The 19,628-nt window shown below is 38.6% G+C and overlaps 1 protein-coding gene across 10 annotated transcripts; it reads right to left on the bottom strand.

The window, feature by feature from the left end:
* Positions 1–8,867: 8,867 nt before the first annotated feature.
* On the bottom strand, positions 8,868–11,272 carry LOC103422853 (uncharacterized). 10 transcript variants are annotated; one of them, XM_070818957.1, is made up of 6 exons: positions 10,918–11,086; positions 10,857–10,887; positions 10,523–10,757; positions 10,167–10,342; positions 9,698–9,989; positions 8,868–9,180 (listed from the first exon to the last, which is right to left on the bottom strand). In XM_070818957.1, exons 1-6 carry the CDS (start codon positions 11,032–11,034, stop codon positions 9,114–9,116), a joined length of 918 nt encoding a protein of 305 aa, XP_070675058.1. In that variant the 5' UTR covers positions 11,035–11,086; the 3' UTR covers positions 8,868–9,113. The 10 variants fall into 10 exon arrangements, with proteins under 10 accessions (XP_070675058.1, XP_070675061.1, XP_070675062.1 ...); XM_070818960.1 differs by having other exon boundaries at positions 10,853–10,887; positions 10,918–11,074; XM_070818961.1 differs by having other exon boundaries at positions 10,865–10,887; positions 10,918–11,072.
* Positions 11,273–19,628: the final 8,356 nt, after the last annotated feature.

Genomic DNA, 19,628 nt, shown 5'->3' with positions numbered 1-19,628 from the left:
ATGACCACTGACAGGAACAAATTGACCTCATGAATATTCAGACTCCTTCCATTAGCCCAAAAGATTCACAAGGAAATTTCCGTTGTACCTCCTGTAAAGCAACTGGGAGATAAAGTAAAGGTTGGACATAAGTGCAAATTGCAAAATGATGGGCATGTTGGAAGTGTAAAACAGCTTGATAGGATAAGAACCCTGCTGTCCACAAGCATTCTTTGATCTCACTGGCAGAACCACATGGAACCCTTGGAAATAAATTACTATAAGGAAGATCTACACCGTGGCAAGCAGATTTGTCACGTTAGGAAGATCTAATTCCATATGTTGCTGTACTGCACTAGTACAGACTTTCAAGCCACGGCTACCTGTATAACACTAATATCCATCTGGTTTGCGATGAAGCTGGATTAGAAAAATGAGGGTTGAGCCTTCGGACTGGTGGAGTTCCGTGAGAAAGAGATAGAGAGAAGACTAACTTTGCTATTTTCTTTTCCTTGTTTTCAATTTGTTCCCACTGCCTACCACTGTTCAAAATTATATCTAGGTGAATGCAATTGGACTGCCTAATGTGTGTTTCCCATCAGACCATACTAACCGAGTAAAGCTGCTTGTACGAGACGGCGAAGAACCAGCTACAAAAGTCACGGTATATGTTTTCTTCTCATATGCTTGAGCGCGTAATCCTCGCAAGCCTGGACATCATACTTGCTTCCAGATTTTGCAAGGTTAAAGTAGTCTATAGAACTGCCACTTGAGAGTGGAAATCAGTCGCGGAACTGACAGAGATTTTTCGGTACTGACAGCTGGACAACATACTTGCTTTCAGATCCTGCGAGGCGACACGTCGTGCGAGGGGAAACTGACAGCTGGAAACCGATCCCTGCTACTGCATATTGCACATCGTGCGGAGCAGGAAGTACGTGAAGGAATATTTTGTGAAAACATGTTCATTTAAGCAACATCTATAAGCATGCAATTAACAATTAAAGGCGGAATCATGCTTGCATGCACTTAAAAACAAAACATTAACCATGAAATTCAAAGCCTAGTAGATTGGTGAACCAAAACTCAACTCAAAACAAAGTGAGTTGAAATTGTACCTTTGTAGATTCCTCTTTGCATAAGCAAAGGCTAATCACCCAAAGAGAGGGCTTTCATTCCTTGCATATTAAATCTATGGATTTGGATGGAAGAATAGGTTTCTCCAAGTTCCCAAAATTGAGAACCTCTAAGTCTCTTCACCAAGGAGAGATTGGAGAAGAAATGAGTGACCTTGGAGTAGTGGGATTGCAAGATGCACCCCCCAAGGTGGCCGGCCTCTTTAGAGAGAAATGGAGAGACAAGTTCTCACCAATTTTCTCCAAAACAAAACCCTAATGAATTTTGGCTATAAAGTCATATTTTATACCTTTATTCATTTGAGTGGCAAACTTGTAAATAAGTCCAAGTTCACTACCCTAAACAATATGGCCGGCCATTAGGATATTTTGGACTAATTGGGCCTTTGTGAATCATTATTCATTAAGTTGTCATACAACTTAAGTTAATGGGCTTGACGTTCGAAGCCCATTGGGCCTTAATGTTAATTAACATATTAATTAATCCTTGCCATAAATAAATGATTAAACCATTTAATCATTCTTACTCATCTCCATTGTTTCTTCAATCTCCACCTTACACGGTGTGCGATCCATTAGGTTCTTTTTAGCGAGGCAGTGGGCGATTAAAACCATTTTACATCGATTGTGAATTGAAACTTACTTTCAATTCTCCCTTTAGTGATTAAACACGTTTAGGGCTTCCACAAACCATGAGTGACACCTTGCAGCATATCATGGTTACCCAAACTAATCAGAAGAGGTAGAGAAAACCTATTCAGTTTGGGATTACAAATGCAATACGGTCTTTCTCTAATACAATACTCTTGACCACATTGTTTGGTTTGATAGTTTATTTATTCATGTCTACTATCCAATGTGATTCGTGTGCTTATATGATTACCTTGAATGTGATTTGGAACGCATTCTTAAATCTCATTCATACTCTGGCCAGAGATTCTAAATCATATCATACAGTATTCTCCCCCAACGGTTTGAAGGTTAGAGATCCCTTGTTGCGCATTCACTTGCCTCCATGGCTAAGTGGCTTAACCCCAATGATGCCGTGGACACTCCAATGGAATGACGTTTGACATAATCAAAGATCAAGGACTTAACCACAAGACAATTGTGATGCCTCAGGTCAAAGGACTACTTTGCATTATCCCAACCATGAGTTCTCATGTGACATGAGTATGAGAACTCGTCGTTGATCGCGTTCAGTGAACTCATTCTCTACTGAGCACCTACGTACTTGTCTTGATGTCACACACACCAATGACTCGAGACTAGTCACTCTCCCTGAGAGAAGACATAGCACGTACCGATCTTGACGGACTGTCAATGCCCAATTGGCAATCCTATGATCAGGAACATTTAGGATGTGTCTACGAAAGAATGGTCTCATGAATCTAACTTCATTAGATTGCATTCTCCCAATCACATATTCCTTGGACTTTATCATTTAAGCATATAACATTTATATGAGACGGCTCAAACAATAATCTTTGCCCTTTATATTAAACTAGATTAGTTTAACATGTGAAATGTCCGTAAAGTATCATCATATGATTGGTTTTAGGGCACATTTCCAACAGTACGGTCAAAGGTGAAAAGGAGAAGAGGGTGGTTGGTTTGTGGTCTCATCTCTGAATGAGTTTATGAGATTTTGTCAGAGAGAGAGATTGTGTTCTGTGTGGTTTTTTCAGATCTACGGTGGATAGTTATGAGGTTGGATAATGATGAGGTTGTGAAGGTTTCACGGTGGTGAGATCAAAAATTGAAAGAGAACCAACATAGCTTTTCGTGTCGATTCCTACAGACGGTGCCAAATGTTGATGCACAAAACCGGAGGTCTTGGAACAACGTAAATCCGACCATGAATTTGCAAGTAATGTTAATAACACAAGATATATCGTGGATCACCCTAAGGTTTGGGCTACATCCACACTGATTATGTATTTATCTGAGAGGTGAGGGAGAGAGTGTGAGAGCCTCTGAGAGTGAGGCTTTGAGAATGGGTGAGCAGCCTTAGGAATTGGCCTTTCCTAATTGTGAGGGTGATGGGTCATTTTATAGAATAATGACTCATCACTTATTACATATTTGCCTCTTCCTTTATCATATAATTACATTTAAGTCCCTCGAGTATTTGTACGAGATCTAAATATGAGGCCTTAAATATGGTATAAACAGTAGTCCCCCAAGTCTTAAGTCAAAAGAGTAATTTGGCTGGAGACTTGAGATTCAGTCCATGTGTGGGCCGAAGTAACTAGATGTTGTCTTGAACTGATGTTCGATATGAGGCGGTGCTTAATCTAAAATGACGCTCAACCAGAAGTAGCACATGCTGCGAGGCTGCGAGGCTCATGGCTTATATTGCCTTGGTTGGCTCGGCTTGTGGCGTTGAAGGTGAAGGAGTCCCTTTTATAAAATAAGGACTCGTTCCTCAATACATGAATGATGGGCTAGAGTTGATGCTCTCTAATGGTGGTGAGGGAGTCCTTTTTATAGAATAAGGGCTCGCTCCTTATACATAAATAATGGGCTAAGTCCCCCAAGTATTTTTCATGAGGCCCAGTTGAGTCCCCCAAGTATTTTTTTTTATTATCCTCTGATGGGGTTTGCACAGATATCTTCGAAAGATACGAAAAATAAATTACATCATACAAAAACAAGAAAAGTAAATCACATCACTCTAGTGGGGTGTTTATTCCTTACTTTTGCAGTGTCCTCACATGCCTCTATTTTGCTTTCTCTTTAATCCGAAAATGATGGCTTTCTCCTTTTGCTTTCTCAGAAATCAGAAAATGATGGCTTTCTCCTTTTACTTTTCTTGATCTCTTGCGTTGTCTCCCATGTGCTCCCCCATGATTCTTCCTCCCGTGCAGCTCCCCACCTTCGGTCCTCTTGCACATGACCACTGACAGGAATGAATTGACCTCCTGAATATTCAGACTCCTTCCATTTGCCCAAAAGATTCACAAGGAAATTTCCGTTATACCTCCTGCAAAGCGACTGGGAGATAAAGTATAGGTTGGACATAAGTGCAAACTGCAAAATGATGGGCATGTTGGAAGTGTAGAACAGCTTGATAGGATAAAAACCTTGTTGTCCACAAGCATTCTTTGATCACACTGGCAGAACCACATGGAACCTTTGGAAATAAATTACTATAAGGAAGATTTACACCGTGGCAAGCAGATTTGTCACGTTAGGAAGATCTAATTCCATATGTTGTTGTACTGCACTGGTACAGACTTTCAAGCCACTGCTACCTATATAACACTAATATCCATCTGGTTTGCGATGAAGCTGGATTAGAGAAATAAGGGTTGAGCCTTCGGACTGGTGGAGTTCCGTGAGAGAGAGAGAGAGAATACCAACTTTGCTCTTTTCTTTTTTTCTTTTTCAATTTGTTCCCACTGCCTGCTGCTGTTCAAAATTATATCTAGGTGAATGCAATTGGACTGCCTACTGTGCGTTTCCTATCGGACCATACCAACCGAGCAAAGCTTCTTGTACCAGATGGCGAAGAACCAGCAACAAAAGTCACGATATATGTTTTCTTCTCGTATGCTTGAGCACGTAATCCTCGCAAGCCTGGACAGCATACTTGCTTCCAGATTTTGCAAGGTTAAGGTAGTCCATAGAACTGCCACTCGAGAGCGAAAATCAGTTGCCGAACTAACAGAAATTTTTCGGTACTGACAGCTGGACAATATACTTACTTTCAGATCCTGCGAGGCGACACATCGTGCGAGGCGAAACTGACAGTTGAAAACCGATCCCTGCTACTGCATATTGCACGTCGTGCGGAGCAGTAAGTACGGTCAAAGGTGAAAACAAGAAGAGGGTGGTTGATTTGTGGTCTCATCTCTGAATAAGTTTATGAGATTTTGTCAGAGAAAGAGATTGTGTTCTGTGCGGTTTTTTCAGATCTACGGTGGATAGTGGTGAGGTTGTGAAGGTTTCACGGTGGTGAGATGAAAAATTGAAAGAGAACCAACATAGATTTTCGTGTCGATTCCCACAGACGGCGCCAAATGTTGATGCACAAAACCGGAGGTCTTGGAACAACGTAAATCCGACTGTGAATCTGCAAGTAATGTAAATAACACAAGATGTATCGTGGTTCATCCCAAAGTTTGGGCTACGTCCACACTGATTATGTATTTACCTGAGAGGTGAGGGAAAGAATGTGAGAGCCTCTGAGAGTGAGGCTTTGAGAGGAGGTGAAGAGCCTTAGGAATTGGCCTCTCCTAAATGTGAGGGTGAGGGGTCCTTTTATAGAATAAGGACTCATCACTTATTACATATTTGCCCCTTCCTTTATCATATAATTACATTTAAGTCCCCTGAGTATTTATGTGAGATCTAAATACGAGGCCCTAAATATGGTATAAACAGTAGTCCCCCAAGTCTTCAGTCAAGAGAGTCATTTGCCTGGATACTTGAAATTCAATCCATGTGTGGGCCGAAGTAACTAGATGTTGTCTTGAACTGATGTTCAATATGAGGCGGTGCTCAATCTGAAATGACGCTCAACTAGAAGTAGCACATGCTGCGAGGCTGCGATTCTCGTGGCTTATGTTGCCTTGGTTGGCTCGGCTTGTGGCGTTGAAGGTGAGGGAGTCCCTTTTATAGAATAAGGACTCGTTCCTCAATATATGAATGATGGGCTAGAGTTGATGATCTTTAATGGTAGTGAGGGAGTTCATTTTATAGAATAAGGGCTCACTCCTTAATACATAAATAATGGGTTAAGTCCCCCCAAGTATTTTTCATGAGGCCCAGTTGAGTCCCCGAAGTATTTTTTAGTTTTTTATTACCCTCTGATGGGGTTTGTACATATATCTCCAAAAGATACGAAAAATAAATTACATCATACAAAAACAAAAAAAGTAAATCTCACCATTCTGGTGGGGTGTTTATTTCTTACTTTTGCAGTGTCCCCACATGCCTCTATTTTGCTTTCTCTTTAATCAGAAAATGATGGCTTTCTCCTTTTGCTTTCTCAGAAATCAGAAAATGATGGCTTTCTTCTTTTGCTTTCTCAGAAATCAGAAAATGATGGCTTTCTCCTTTTACTTTTCTTGATCTCTTGCGTTGTCTCCCATGTGCTCCCCCATGATTCTTCCTCCCGTGCAGCTCCCCACCTTCGGTCCTCTTGCACATAACCACTGACAGGAACGAATTAACCTCCTGAAAATTCAGACTCATTCCATTTGCCCAAAAGATTCACAAGGAAATTTCCGTTCTACCTCCTGTAAAGCAACTGGGAGATAAAGTAAAGGTTGGACACAAGTGCAAACTGCAAAATGATGGGCATGTGGGAAGTGTAGAACAGCTTGATAGGATAAGAACCCTGCTGTCCACAAGCATTCTTTGATCTCACTGACAGAACCACATGGAACCCTTGGAAATAAATTACTATAAGGAAGATGTACACCGTGGCAAACAGATTTGTCACGTTAGGAAGATCTAATTCCATATGTTGCTGTATTGCACTGGTACAAACTTTCAAGCCACGACTACCTGTATAACACTAATATCCATCTGGTTTGCGATGAAGCTGGATTAAAGAAAGGAGGGTTGAGCCTTCGGACTGGTGGAGTTCCGTGAGAAAAAGAGAGAGAAAGAGAAAGAAGACCAGCTTTGCTCTTTTTCAATTTGTTCCCATTGCCTGCTGCTGTTCAAAATTATATCTAGGTGAATGCAATTGGACTGCCTATTGTGCGTTTCCCATCGGACCATACCAACCGAGCAAAGCTGCGTGTACCAGATGGCGAAGAACCAGCAACAAAAGTCACGGTATATATTTTCTTCTCATATGCTTGAGCACGTAATCCTCGTAAGCCTGGACAGCATACTTGCTTCCAGATTTTGCAAGGTTAAGGTAGTCCATAGAACTGCCACTCGAGAGCGGAAATCAGTAGCGGAACTGACAGAGATTTTTCAGTACTGATAGCTGGACAACATACTTACTTTCAGATCCTGTGAGGCGACATGTCGTGCGAGGCAAAACTGACAGCTGGAAACCGATCCCTGCTACTGCATATTGCACGTCGTGCAGAGCAGGAAGTACGGTCAAAGGTGAAAAGGAAAAGAGAGTGGTTGGTTTGTGGTCTCATCTCTAAACGAGTTTATGAGATTTTGCTAGAGATAAAGATTGTGTTATGTGTGGTTTTTTCAGATCTACGGTGGATAGTGGTGAGGTTGTGAAGGTTTCATGGTGGTGAGATGAAAAATTGAAAGAAAACCGACATAGCTTTTCGTGTCGATTCCCACAGACGGCGCCAAATGTTGATGCACAAAACCGAAGGTCTTGGAACAACGTAAATCTGACCGTGAATCTGCAAGTAATGTAAATAACACAAGATGTATCGTGGTTCACCCCAAGGTTTGGGCTACGTCCACACTGATTATGTATTTATCTGAGAGGTGAGGGAGAGAATGTGAGAGCCTTTAAGAGTGAGGCTTTGAGAAGGGGTGAAGAGCCTTAGGAATTGGCCTCTCCTAATTGTGAGGGTGATGGGTCCTTTTATAGAATAAGGACTCATCACTTATTACATATTTGCCCATTCCTTTATCATATATTTACATTTAAATCCCCTGAGTATTTGTACGAAATCTAAATACGAGGCCCTAAATATGGTATAAACAGTAGTCCCCCAAGTTTTCAGTCAAAAGATTCTTTTGGCTGGAGACTTGAAATTCAGTCCATGTGTGGGCCAAAGTAACTAGATGTTGTCTTGAACTGATGTTCGATATGAGGCAGTACTCAATCTGAAATGAAGCTCAACTAAAAGTAGCACATGCTGCGAGGCTGCTCGGCTCGTGGCTTATGTTGCTTTGGTTGGCTCGGCTTGTGGCGTTGAAGGTGAGGGAGTCCCTTTTATAGAATAAGGACTCGCTCCTCAATACATGAATGATGGGCTAGAGTTGATGCTCTCTAATGGTGGTAAGGGAGTCATTTTTATAGAATAAGGGCTCGCTCCTTAATACATAAATAATGGGCTAAGTCCTCCAAGTATTTTTCATGAAGCCCAGTTGAGGCCCAATATATGCCTAGATATTTACAAGTGTTTCAGGTTACCACTTTGAAATCCACGTTCATTATTTTTAGGGAACTTTAACGAAAAGCTCTCGGTACTGTTCACTTTTACGAAAAACCACATTTTTACTCTTAAAAATGACTGTTAACATTTAAATTTAAGTTGAATGCAGGATGAGGCTATATGAGTTCAAATGGCTAAGTTACGCGTATTTGACATATCATGTTGGTTTGTGAAGAAGTTAGAAGAAGTGTTGTTTTTCTGTGCAAGTGCTAACCCGGGTTCGTGAGACTAAGAAATCTGATTAAGGAATGATATTGAGCTTGAATCGTGTTATCGTATCGTGTTACGTCCTGATGACCATATTATTGTGCTTGTGAATATGACAGCCTCCACTTACAAATTTGACATGATATCAAAAGGAAATAACGTTGTACCAACATGGCTTGCCTAAAAGGCCTAGAAGTGAAACGACGTTATCCCAGACACGGGGACTTATATGCAATGGATTCACTGCCATGTGGCGTCTTGTATCCAATAATACATGTTAAGTGCAATTTTTTCTCCACATGGCAATATATTATTGGATTGGGAAGCTACATGACGATGAATCTGTTCCATATAGTTGCTCTCCCCTAACACCTATATATACTTGCAGAAGTACAAATTTGAAATACATCTGAAACAAAATAATTCGTATCAAAATATAAAAGTATTAAAATATAACAGAACTTGAGATAATAGCTTAGTGGTGAATGAACTTAACCAATCTAACTTGTATCCAAACTTCATCTATCGCTTCAGGTCATATAAAATTACAAAAACAAATAGGATTCTACAATCACAAATTTGCTTCAATTCCGGATTATGAGTGTGTATATATCGTCGATTCATACCTTCCAGCTGCCCAGGTCACAGCCATTAAGGCATGTAAAGCATGGGAGTTGCAATGCATGTGGGTTTAAGTAGCTGTTCCTTCTTCCTCAAGAGAAAACCTTCCGAGAATTGCAACAGTTTCGTCTCTCGCACTGCAATGGCAAAGCAAGGAATATTTACACCACTAGAACCTGGTTGTACTAAAGTTCAGCATGCCCAAAGCAAAAAGAAACAAAAGGATATAAAGAAGACATATCTAAAGATCAACATTCGGGATTTGATCCATCAAAACAATCCTAAGCATATTTGCATTTTAAAACTGGAGAAAAATGATTATTACCGATAGCTATCCTGACAGTTTTGTTAAATTCAACGGCAGAAAAGGCATCATTAGACCAATTATTAGTTTATTACTGCCATCTTTGAGTGTGTAGTGACTAGTGAGTACTAAACAAACTTCATAAATTTCCCATAAATAGAATGCATTGATGAGACAAAATACACCATATGTTATACTTCAGCTGTACTTCATCTCTAATGAGATGCTAACTATTATTTCCTTAAGGACTTCTAGATTTAAATAACAAACCACAACAATAATGTCATATATTTTCATTTTCCCAGCCATTTACATCACAGAAAAGGTAGTGTAGTCAAGGGGATTCTTACCTTCCGGGTCGAAGAATCTTGTACCTGTCGAGTCTGGTGAGGTCCACAACTGTTGAGCCTGCACGGCCTGAAGGAAGCACACCACCATTGTAAACGTAGGCACAGTGTTCCCAGAGGTTCTCAAAATCTTTGATGGAAACACTACTTGGCTGCCCACTTAGGTTTGCACTTGTAAGGGCCAATGCACTCCCCAATTTGCGTGCAATGTCCCTGATGAAGTTACAGTCAGGTACTCGGACTCCTATACTCTCCAATCCTGGGTTTAAAGACTTCTCAAGAATACTTGACTCCCCTGCAAAATACCCAAACTAGCTTTTCTTATTTAACACTGAATGTGAAAGTGACAAAGAAGAAACGAAATCAACCCTATTGATATCAAGCATCAATCAAATGGTGGTGTCTATCAGAAAAAAAATCTTAAACTTTTTTTTCTTTCTTGAACTCAGAAATTTCTGTTCTGTTGCTATACCTCGGCTTAGTACAAGAGTAACGGGTCCTGGAAGGAGAGCCTCAAGCAAGCCATGGGGCAAATGGTCTGTGACAGCAAACCGCTCAATGTCCAGAACATCCCCAACACAAATTGCAAGAGGACTTGTATGCTTACGTCCTTTAATCTCATATATTCGGTTCACTGCTTCCAAAGAGCTGCAATTATTCTCCACCATTTCAGGGATGGGTTACAAAATTACACAAATTAAAAGTACGCGCTTTCTTATAAATCATCATAACAAAAAAATAGAGCACTATACCGATATCCAAAAACAGGGTTTTAGACACTGAAGCATTTAAACAAACAGGTGGAGTGCATAGGGTTGATTTCCATACCAAGCATCACAAGCGAAGCCGTACAGCGTATCGGTGGGGACGGCAATGACTTCTCCGGCTCTGAGAGCTCCGACGGCCTCTTCAGCGTGAGCTTCAGTGGCTGGACGGACCACCCCCAAGTGGGTTTCAACCCCCGCGTCGCTCTTCTCCAAACTCCAAGCCATCTTCTTCGCAGTGCAGCGTTTCAATCTAATGATGTGCACTGTTGGCGTTAAATTACCCAATTTGCGCACGCCTGGAGAAAAAAAAAGAAGAAGAAATAGCTAAGTTTGATATGCTTGTTTTCTTACTCAATGTGTGTGTGCGCAAGACAGAGAGAGAGAGACAGACTGACTGACTGACGGTGGTGAGAGAATAAAGAGGAGAAGCTGCGGAGGCGGAGAGGAGAGGAGGAGGGAAGCGAAGGAGAGGCGAGTAGGGGAAGTCTGGCTGCGATTCTTGTTGGAACGTACATCCCTCTGAGTTATTCTGCTCCCTCGTAGGTCAGTCAACGACGAGGACCGGATGCCCATTTACATAACGGTAATTTAAGTGTTTGATTTCTTTTTTTCTTTTTCTCAAAGTGGTAAACAAAAATTGAGTTTTAGAGGGTTTAAAAATAGCAAAATTTGAGTTTCAAGATAAAAGTGAGATTGAAACCGAGTTTAGGGACATTGCAAAAATGAACCCTTTAGAGCATGTCCACCCCAAGGGGTAGGTCGGCACAAAGCACAAAGAATGGACCGGCACCCCCTAAAAATCCTCCACCCAGCCCAAGCCAGGCCATAGGCTGGCTCAAAATGTGTTAAGCAATCAGCTGGGCTTTGTGACGTCACCCTAGTGTTAGCATGACGTCATAGCACACTGATTTTTTTTTTTTGCGTCAGGCGCACATTTCAGACAGGGAAAAGGCGGTGGGGCCCACTGTTGCAATCATGACAGAGGGCGTGAGGTAGAAGCCACTGGCTCGTTCTGGGCCATTGAATTCCCAACGGCTCGTTTTCTGGACCGTTGGATTTCCAACTGTAAAAAAAATTTGAAAATCATATCCAACAGCTAGTGATGTGGCGAGTTGTCGGCCGTCCGATCCAGAGATCAACCGTCCACGATTTTAGACCCAAAAAAGAAAAAGAAAAAAAGACATAACAGTTAGAATTATGGCTGTTGGTCACATGTCAACATCTGGGCTATTGGATTTGAATATTTTTCAAATCCAACGGTCTAGATTAATTAACTTAATTAAAATTAATAAAAAATTATTAAAAATTGTTAAAAAATACGGAAAAAATTAAAAAAAAATTTATTATTATTTTTCTATAAATACCTAACCATCATCTTCCACCTTACACCACATTTCAATATTTTCAACACTTTCTACCAAAGCTTTCATATATATTTTTATGTGGAAAAAATGGCTACGTGGTGCGTCGGTATTTGTTGAAAATCTTATTGGAAATCTATCCACAAAATAGTACTTTTTGACAATGATACGTGGTGTGACAAGATTGATTAAAAATCATATTCGAATTTAGAACTATTTTATTTATTTATTATTTTATAAAAAACTTAATAATATTTTAAATGAGTTGGGTGCAAGCGCATTTTTTAGACTTTGTGTCAGCGCCTTTTTTAGGAGTGGAGATGCATTTGGCCTATTACTGTTCATTGGAGTCTATCACTATTCACTGAGTGAATTAAATGGGCTAGGTGCTGACGCATTTTTTTAGGGGTGGACTTGCTCTTAGAGACATTGCAAAATATTAACCCTTGTCTTTTTATTTAAAATAAACCCTTGTATTTTTATTTTTTTGATGCAAGCGATAGTTTATATCAAATTAATCTAAACGGAAGAGGATTCGAGCTCAAGTGTAGAGAGAAAACATATTGTTATGATCAATTTAACTAACTCGAAATCTTGAACTCTTGTTAAATAGTTGTCACGCTATAAAAAAGTATTGAGTTGCTTTAGAAGTGATATTGCTCAATTCTAGCTTGACGTATGGATCTAAATATATAATTAATCTGTTTGAGTTGACGCTATAAGCTTAAAATAGAGAAAAAAAATTAGGTACTGTGAACATAAGTTGTACCATTAACGTGTTATACTGAGGATGGACAATACACTTGCTATGTCCTACTTCTTATAAATAATTAATTAAAACAATAATTACGTATTATCGTTTGAGAAAAATAGTAACGTATGTAACCATGTTCTAGTTACAGCGAAAAGCTCTTTAAAATGATTTGAGTTAACTCAATTAATCGAATACTATTTCTTGTTTTTTTGTTGGTAACCAAAGATTTAGGGGGAAATTGATTACTCTCACCACCAACACCATGGCATACCCACAACCTCGAGTTGGAAAGACTTACGCGTTCACCTAACTGCAAGTTGCCACTGGTATGGATTTGCGTAAGAATTTACATATTACACACCAATGAGGATTGCTGGTAGCAGAACTCGAACCTTGGTGAGGCGACGTAAAAAACAGGAACCTTACCAACTGAGCCAACCCTCTTTGGCAATCAAATACTATTTTTGAATAACATCAAGGATCAAATCTTTAATCCGATATTTATTGTGAAATAAATGTTGCAGTTACACAGAGTTTAACTTTTCTGATGTCGAAGACACGTATAATGCATTCACAATTCTTGAAACGGTCTTTCTTTGAAACTTACCTTGATAATTAGTGTGACCATCTCTCTCTTTTGGTTATCCATTCCAAGGCCTTGCTCTATAAATCATCTTTCCCAACAAAGATGAGAAATCGCTTATTGCTCTCGAAGTTGTGTTGTTTACCCAAGTTTGTAACAATTTCTAGAAATGGGTCGCATGGGAGGAAGAAGGGAAAGTAGATGCCGACTCACAACCTCTGTATCCTAGATTCTTCATAAGGTTGCAACGTCGACGCTGCCGGAGGATTTATTTTCTCTAGCAAAGAAGCTGTTATTCCTCATTTACCTTGATGTCTTCACCAGAAGATAGCTTGATCTTGGCAACTGATGAGGAGCAGCTATCCGCTCGATCCTCAAGGGTCACGACTCAAGCCACCGTCAAAGACCGAGCAGAGGGTATGTAGTTGATTTTTTTAGATCTTCGCTAACTCTCATGTACAAGATTTAACCTCATGACCTCTTTGAAGACTATAAAAACTTGAATGCAACAAGATGAATGTGCACGTGCTTGATACAACAAATCTTCTCGTTGTTTTTGTTAATATATTGCTCATGTCCATGTAATTTATCATAGTAAGAAAATTAAAAGTAAAGATTTGATGTTTTATTCTTGGGATTTTTTAACTTTAATCCTTCAAGAAGATAGAAATTAAAAATAAACCTGGTGTTAGATTACATATTGATTATAATCCCTAAATGTGTCCTTAATTCAAAGTAATTAATGTGCATTTTATTTAATGTCTCCCATTAAATATTTAAATTTATTAATATACAAAATTTAATTTATTTTTGACCAAAAAAGAGTTTTTTAATTTATTAATTTTATTAAACATCCTTCAAACTTGAAAGATTCAATTAATGTACCTAAATGGTAGTACTGACATGTGTGTACCGAAATATATATTGAACTAATGTATTTAAATGTTTGTACCGAAATGTATGTACCAAAATATATGCATCGAAATGTATTATATTAAATTAATGTACCTAAATGTATGCACAGAAATGTATTATATTGAATTAATGTACCTAAATGTTCATATCGAAATGTATGTATCGAAATGTGTGTACCTAAATCTATGCACATAAATGTATTATAATGAATTTAATGTACCTAAATTGTCACAGCCCGTCCCGAAATATTTAGTTTCGATGGTGTGAAATGACGGTTTTACCCTTGAACCTATGGTGTGTGATATGTTGATTGAGGTTTATTCTAAAATTTTCCTAAGTTTTTGAATACTTAGGACTTAGTTTTGTTGGTTGTGATCAACTAGGACCACACACACAAACACCCATACTTTTTCCCTCTCTCCCGTTGACTCTCTCTCTCTCTCTTCCCTTTCGGATTTCCTTCCATTTCCGTACAAACTGTACGGTCAACCTCAAAACCCTTTAACAAGTCGCGGATCGACGTTAAAAAGGTAACATTCTTGTTCCCTACAAGCTCCTGAGTCCATTCGTACCATTTTTAGGATTTGAAAGCTTGTAAAACCCAAGAAACCATCACCCTTCGATTTGAGCACTGTTCATGCAGTCGTAAATGCATGATTTTTAAAGGATTTCATGCTTTTAGGAAGCTTTAGAACGTCCTTACGAAGCTCGGAGAAGAAAAACCAAGTAATTTGGACGTCGGAAAGTCGAGTTTGACGAGTTGTAAGTTTTGGCCGGATTATCGAGTCTTCTCCGTCAAGATTCTGTGGATTTCAAGCCTCGAAATTGGTAAGATTTTGTTCGTTTAGTTACAAGCTTCATTTTAGGACAAATTTGAGGTAATTTGGTCAAGTAATGATTGAAATATCAAAATTCCCAGTTTTCCGGCGACGGCGACGGTCATCGGAGTCAAAAGAAGAAGACGAGCGAATATTCCGTCAAAGTTGACGGAATATTCTAACGGCGTCAGGTTAGTTTTAACGATTTATGCTATGAATTAACAGAATATTCCTTAACGCTGTTAGGGTTACTATTAGTGTGCTTGGCATGTGCCCGTACGTGGGCGGCGCATCTGGCCTTGCCTTGGCCAGCGTGTGGGTGGTCGAAAAAATTTTCTAAAAATATGGAGATGTTCGTGAGGTTGTGTAGATCACGTTGGTATATTCAAACATCCCAATTGAGCAATGTATGGGAAGTTATTAGCTAGTATTGGTTATGTGCTTTAAATAACGTTTATTCAGTTATTTCGCACATAGGTGAAACCTATCCCGAGGACAAACGCAGTCAAGGGTGACTCGGGGGCTACGACCCTTCGACATACCAGTGAGTGGGCTTTTAATTTTTAGTATATATTTATATACTTGATATTTCCCAGAAAATGTGTTTAAACAAAAGTATGCTTTGAAATGCCATGCATATAAATTTATATTCAGCATTTGAATTAGTATATGATGTATAATATGAATTGGTGTTGTGGACGCTCAGATAAGTACCAGGTGAGTTATATTTTATTATATGAGATATTTATAATATGAGATGTGATTGAAAGCTCATAAACCTGCATCCCGGGTGATTGTGATTTAGCCAGAGATATGGTACATGCCTGTTTATAATGTCACCTTCCGCACCCTATGCTCACATTGGATCAAATTTAGGTGCACAGTCTTGTCGTACAGACCATCCTAGGTGGTTTCGACTCGTAGGTGACTAGCGATTTATCGCATAGCTATCATGAGTGTATAGCATTGAGTATAACTATATTACACCCAGTCTTGTTGTACATACCCTTACAGTGGTTCCAACTTGTGTGCAGTGTAGTGCCGTATAGGTCACTTGTAGTGACTCCGGCTAAATTGATTAATGAGCTATGAATTCAACCGTACAGACTTCTACAGGGGTTCCGACTAATATGTTATTTTCCATGAATTTATTTTCACCTGAGTTACTTATTCTGTTTTATATTTTTGGCATGGCATACTTATGATTATGGATATGTGAAGCATGATTTGATATATATATATATATATATATATATATATATATATATTCCATTTATGGGAAAATTATACATGTTTTACGGCGAGGGTTTAGAGCATTTGATAAATGAAATGATTTTGAAAAGCTTTTTTTTTTCCCACTCACACTTTATGTTTTGCGGCCCTCCAGGTTTTAGGTAGAATTGTTGTTGGTGGCATTTGTGGATCTTGGCAGTTATGACAATGTATAATATTCGTAGGACTTCTTCTGGTACTGTATAACTAGTATTTGTCCTACTGGTCTGCACCTAGACTTCTATGCTCTGATTAGGTGTATTTACACTTATATCTCATTCCTAGCACTTTCTGCTTATTAGTGCACATTAATTAGCTTTCGGTTCTTATTTATTCGTATATTTCATATCTTTATTGCTTCCGCACTAAACCAAGTAATTAGGACCCCTATTTATATGTGTGTAAGCTGACTTAAAATTATGGGCTTAAACTAAAGCATAGTTAAACTAAATGGCCCATTGAATGCAAACTTAGATCATATGAATATGCATGCCAAATTTACCTGAGTAGATGTCTCTGAAAACGCTTACTATTTTGTGATCGAGAGCGCGTGAGACAAACTTAGACGAAAATAATAACAACTGAAAACAAGCACTAGTCGGAGATTATAGACTCATGCGTTTTGTTTAAGAACTGTCAATTTTACTCTAACATGTAGCATCAGTTTCTCTAACTCCATGGGCCTACTTTCTTGCAATTGCAACGAATGTGGAGATTCGTTGGACCAAGGATCAATTGGCAGAAGAAATTCCTAAGCTGAGCAAATTGGCATTTGGGAGAGAATGTTGCAAGCATATTATAAGTTCAATACATACAATTGTCGGTAGGGATCTCCAAAGTAATGTCATATTCTTATCTGATAGATCACTTTCTCTCCAAATTTGATGGTTACTTCACCAATGTAGAAGGTAGTTATATAAAAATAGGGCTGCTCTAGCAAAATGTAGAAGAAACTAGTCTAGGAAGTGCAGGACTTTTGCCAAAATAGGACAGGGAGGACGGAGAGGAAGCATGTGGTGTTACCTTGAGATGAGGCTAAAACAAGACAAATATAACCTCGGTGGATATCTTACATGGGATCTTGCATTTCCTCTTTATTACACACTTTTGACTACGTAACAATTGTTATCGCTAAAGACATTGTATAGGTTCATTCCTCGCATCCTTTCCAAATTTGACAAACTTCAAACGTATAACACAAATCTGTTTGACTCCACTGAAAATTTTGGCTCATGATTTGAATGAGGTTGGTCGTGATGCACATGACACTGTTTCATTTTTTTTGTAAGAGTGATTTTGAGTCTTTGAGATGGTTCATTGTTTCAGTATGTTTGGGAATTGGAACTAGTCGCACGAATTGGTTAGATAGATACAGAGGTGAGAGCTACTTCTCTGACAGAAATCTTAGTCTTTTCAATTACCTGTGGAGAAATAATACTTACTGATGATGTTTGGTTTTTCGTATCTGTGAGATTGATATTAGTTTTTTTGTATCTGTGAGATTGATATTAGTTTTCCCATGCTAAAACTCTAAAACAGAATTTTACAGTTTTGTTTAGTTTTTTAATTTTTAATTTTTTAATATTTAATTATTTTTTAATTTAGTTGGATTAGTGAGTGAGCCTCACCTCAAGCTACGTCAGCATTTAACAGAGAAATTAACAAAAAAACTAACGGAGGTATGACATTAGAATAAATTAGTAAGATGAGGTATGACATTGTCATTTAAAAAAAATGAGGTATGATAGTGTCTTTCGACCCATAGTTGGGGTAGTTTTGTGTAATTTACCCCATAAGTTTTTTACGTTTTTCGTCCTCATGGTTACATAATTGTGCAGATGTGTCTACGTCAGACCAAGAAATAGAGAGCTTGAAATTGGTACCAGGTGGAATACCCCACAATAAAAACATAGAACCAATTGTACTGACTAGTCAGATGAACTAGTCAATAGGTTGTTAGATAGCCACAAGCATATAAACCAAGTAGACTGATAATGTTAAAGCAAGACAAATGAACTCCAGTTAATGTTTTAGCCTTTTGTCCTTGAGTTAAGTTTACTTAATTAACCAAGTGTCAATACGAGCACACCCTACAAAGATATGAAACTTTGAAGGTTAGACTAAGAACTTAGTCTAACAAAGATATGAAACTTTGAAGATTAGACTAAGAATTTAATGCAAAACCATGAATACAATGCAACCCCAATATGCAGTGATTGGGTATTTGTGCATGAGATGGTTTTGTGGCTAGAGTTTCAATTTGGAAGCTTTAAGAGGGAGCTCTAGGCTAAATGCACTCTTTTCTTGAAAATGTGAAAATCCTAACCAAGGAACAAATGAAACCTTGAAAACCCTTATAATGGATGAGATGAATGATTTAGACAAGGGGATCAAGGAGACACGTGTCACGAGCCAAAGAGACATTCTCAGATTAATGGTCAGAGATCCATGCACGAAAAAAGGTGTTAGATGGCCTATGTGGGCTGTCGTTTTTTGAGTGCCTAGATAGCTGGAAAACAGACAAAAATTCTAACTAGACAACTACACTAGACAAAAGGATTCTGGAAAAATAAGCTTGACATATATGCAAATGTATGATTCATACCTTTTGTAGTGATGATGGCTGGTGCCTTGACAAGTTCAATCCCTAATAGTAATTCCAGATTAGCATTGCACCCTGATTCTAAACTATGAGCATGTGTGGTACCAAATACAAGATTTGACAAGGGAAGCCAAACAATAAAACTAGTATTTAACAATCTCCCCCTTTGGCTTTCCTTGACAAAATAATCCCAAACCTATAACTAGTTCACACATCACTCGTACTCAAGAAACCAAGCTAAGATAAGAGATAAGCAAGTAACAACTCTTGCAACAGCATATATTTCTCGACAAGAGACAAGTGGGGTTCATCATGGGTTATGAGATTAAAACAACATAGTAAGCTCAAGTGATACCAACATGTGTATATTCCAAAACACAATTTAAAAGATGCATGTTTACAATTTTTATATTGGTTGATATTTTTCTCCCCTATTTTGTCATGTTAAGACAAAGGAAGAAAGTGATAAACAGATAAGCGCAAAAACTGGTAAGGGATAACAATGATGAGACAATGCAAATTTGGAACACCAAAAGAACTTAAAACCAAGTACAATTCTCAGTACCAAAAAAGTCAGATATTTAGCAAATTAAGCTCAGAAGTTCTAAGTAGCATGAAGGAACAACAACAAAAACAAATGTAGCAAGGTTAATTACATCAAAAGCCCAAGCAAAAAAATAAAAATCAACTTCAGAAACATTATTCAAAACCAACTAATAAGAAACTCCCCCACAACACTTGCATATTAAACCCTTATAGGTGCTCTCCCATAAACCTATAACTCATCTGATTGTGATGAGACATGTGAGCTGACATGAGATCCAACAACAATAGCATTTTCGACAGGAATATCTCCAGGGCA

The sequence above is a fragment of the Malus domestica genome, chromosome 03 (assembly GCF_042453785.1).
Source record: "Malus domestica chromosome 03, GDT2T_hap1".
In the NCBI taxonomy this organism is placed as follows: domain Eukaryota; kingdom Viridiplantae; phylum Streptophyta; class Magnoliopsida; order Rosales; family Rosaceae; genus Malus; species Malus domestica.
Note: the sequence above shows the minus strand (reverse complement) of the source record. Positions and strands in the feature narration are given on the sequence as shown.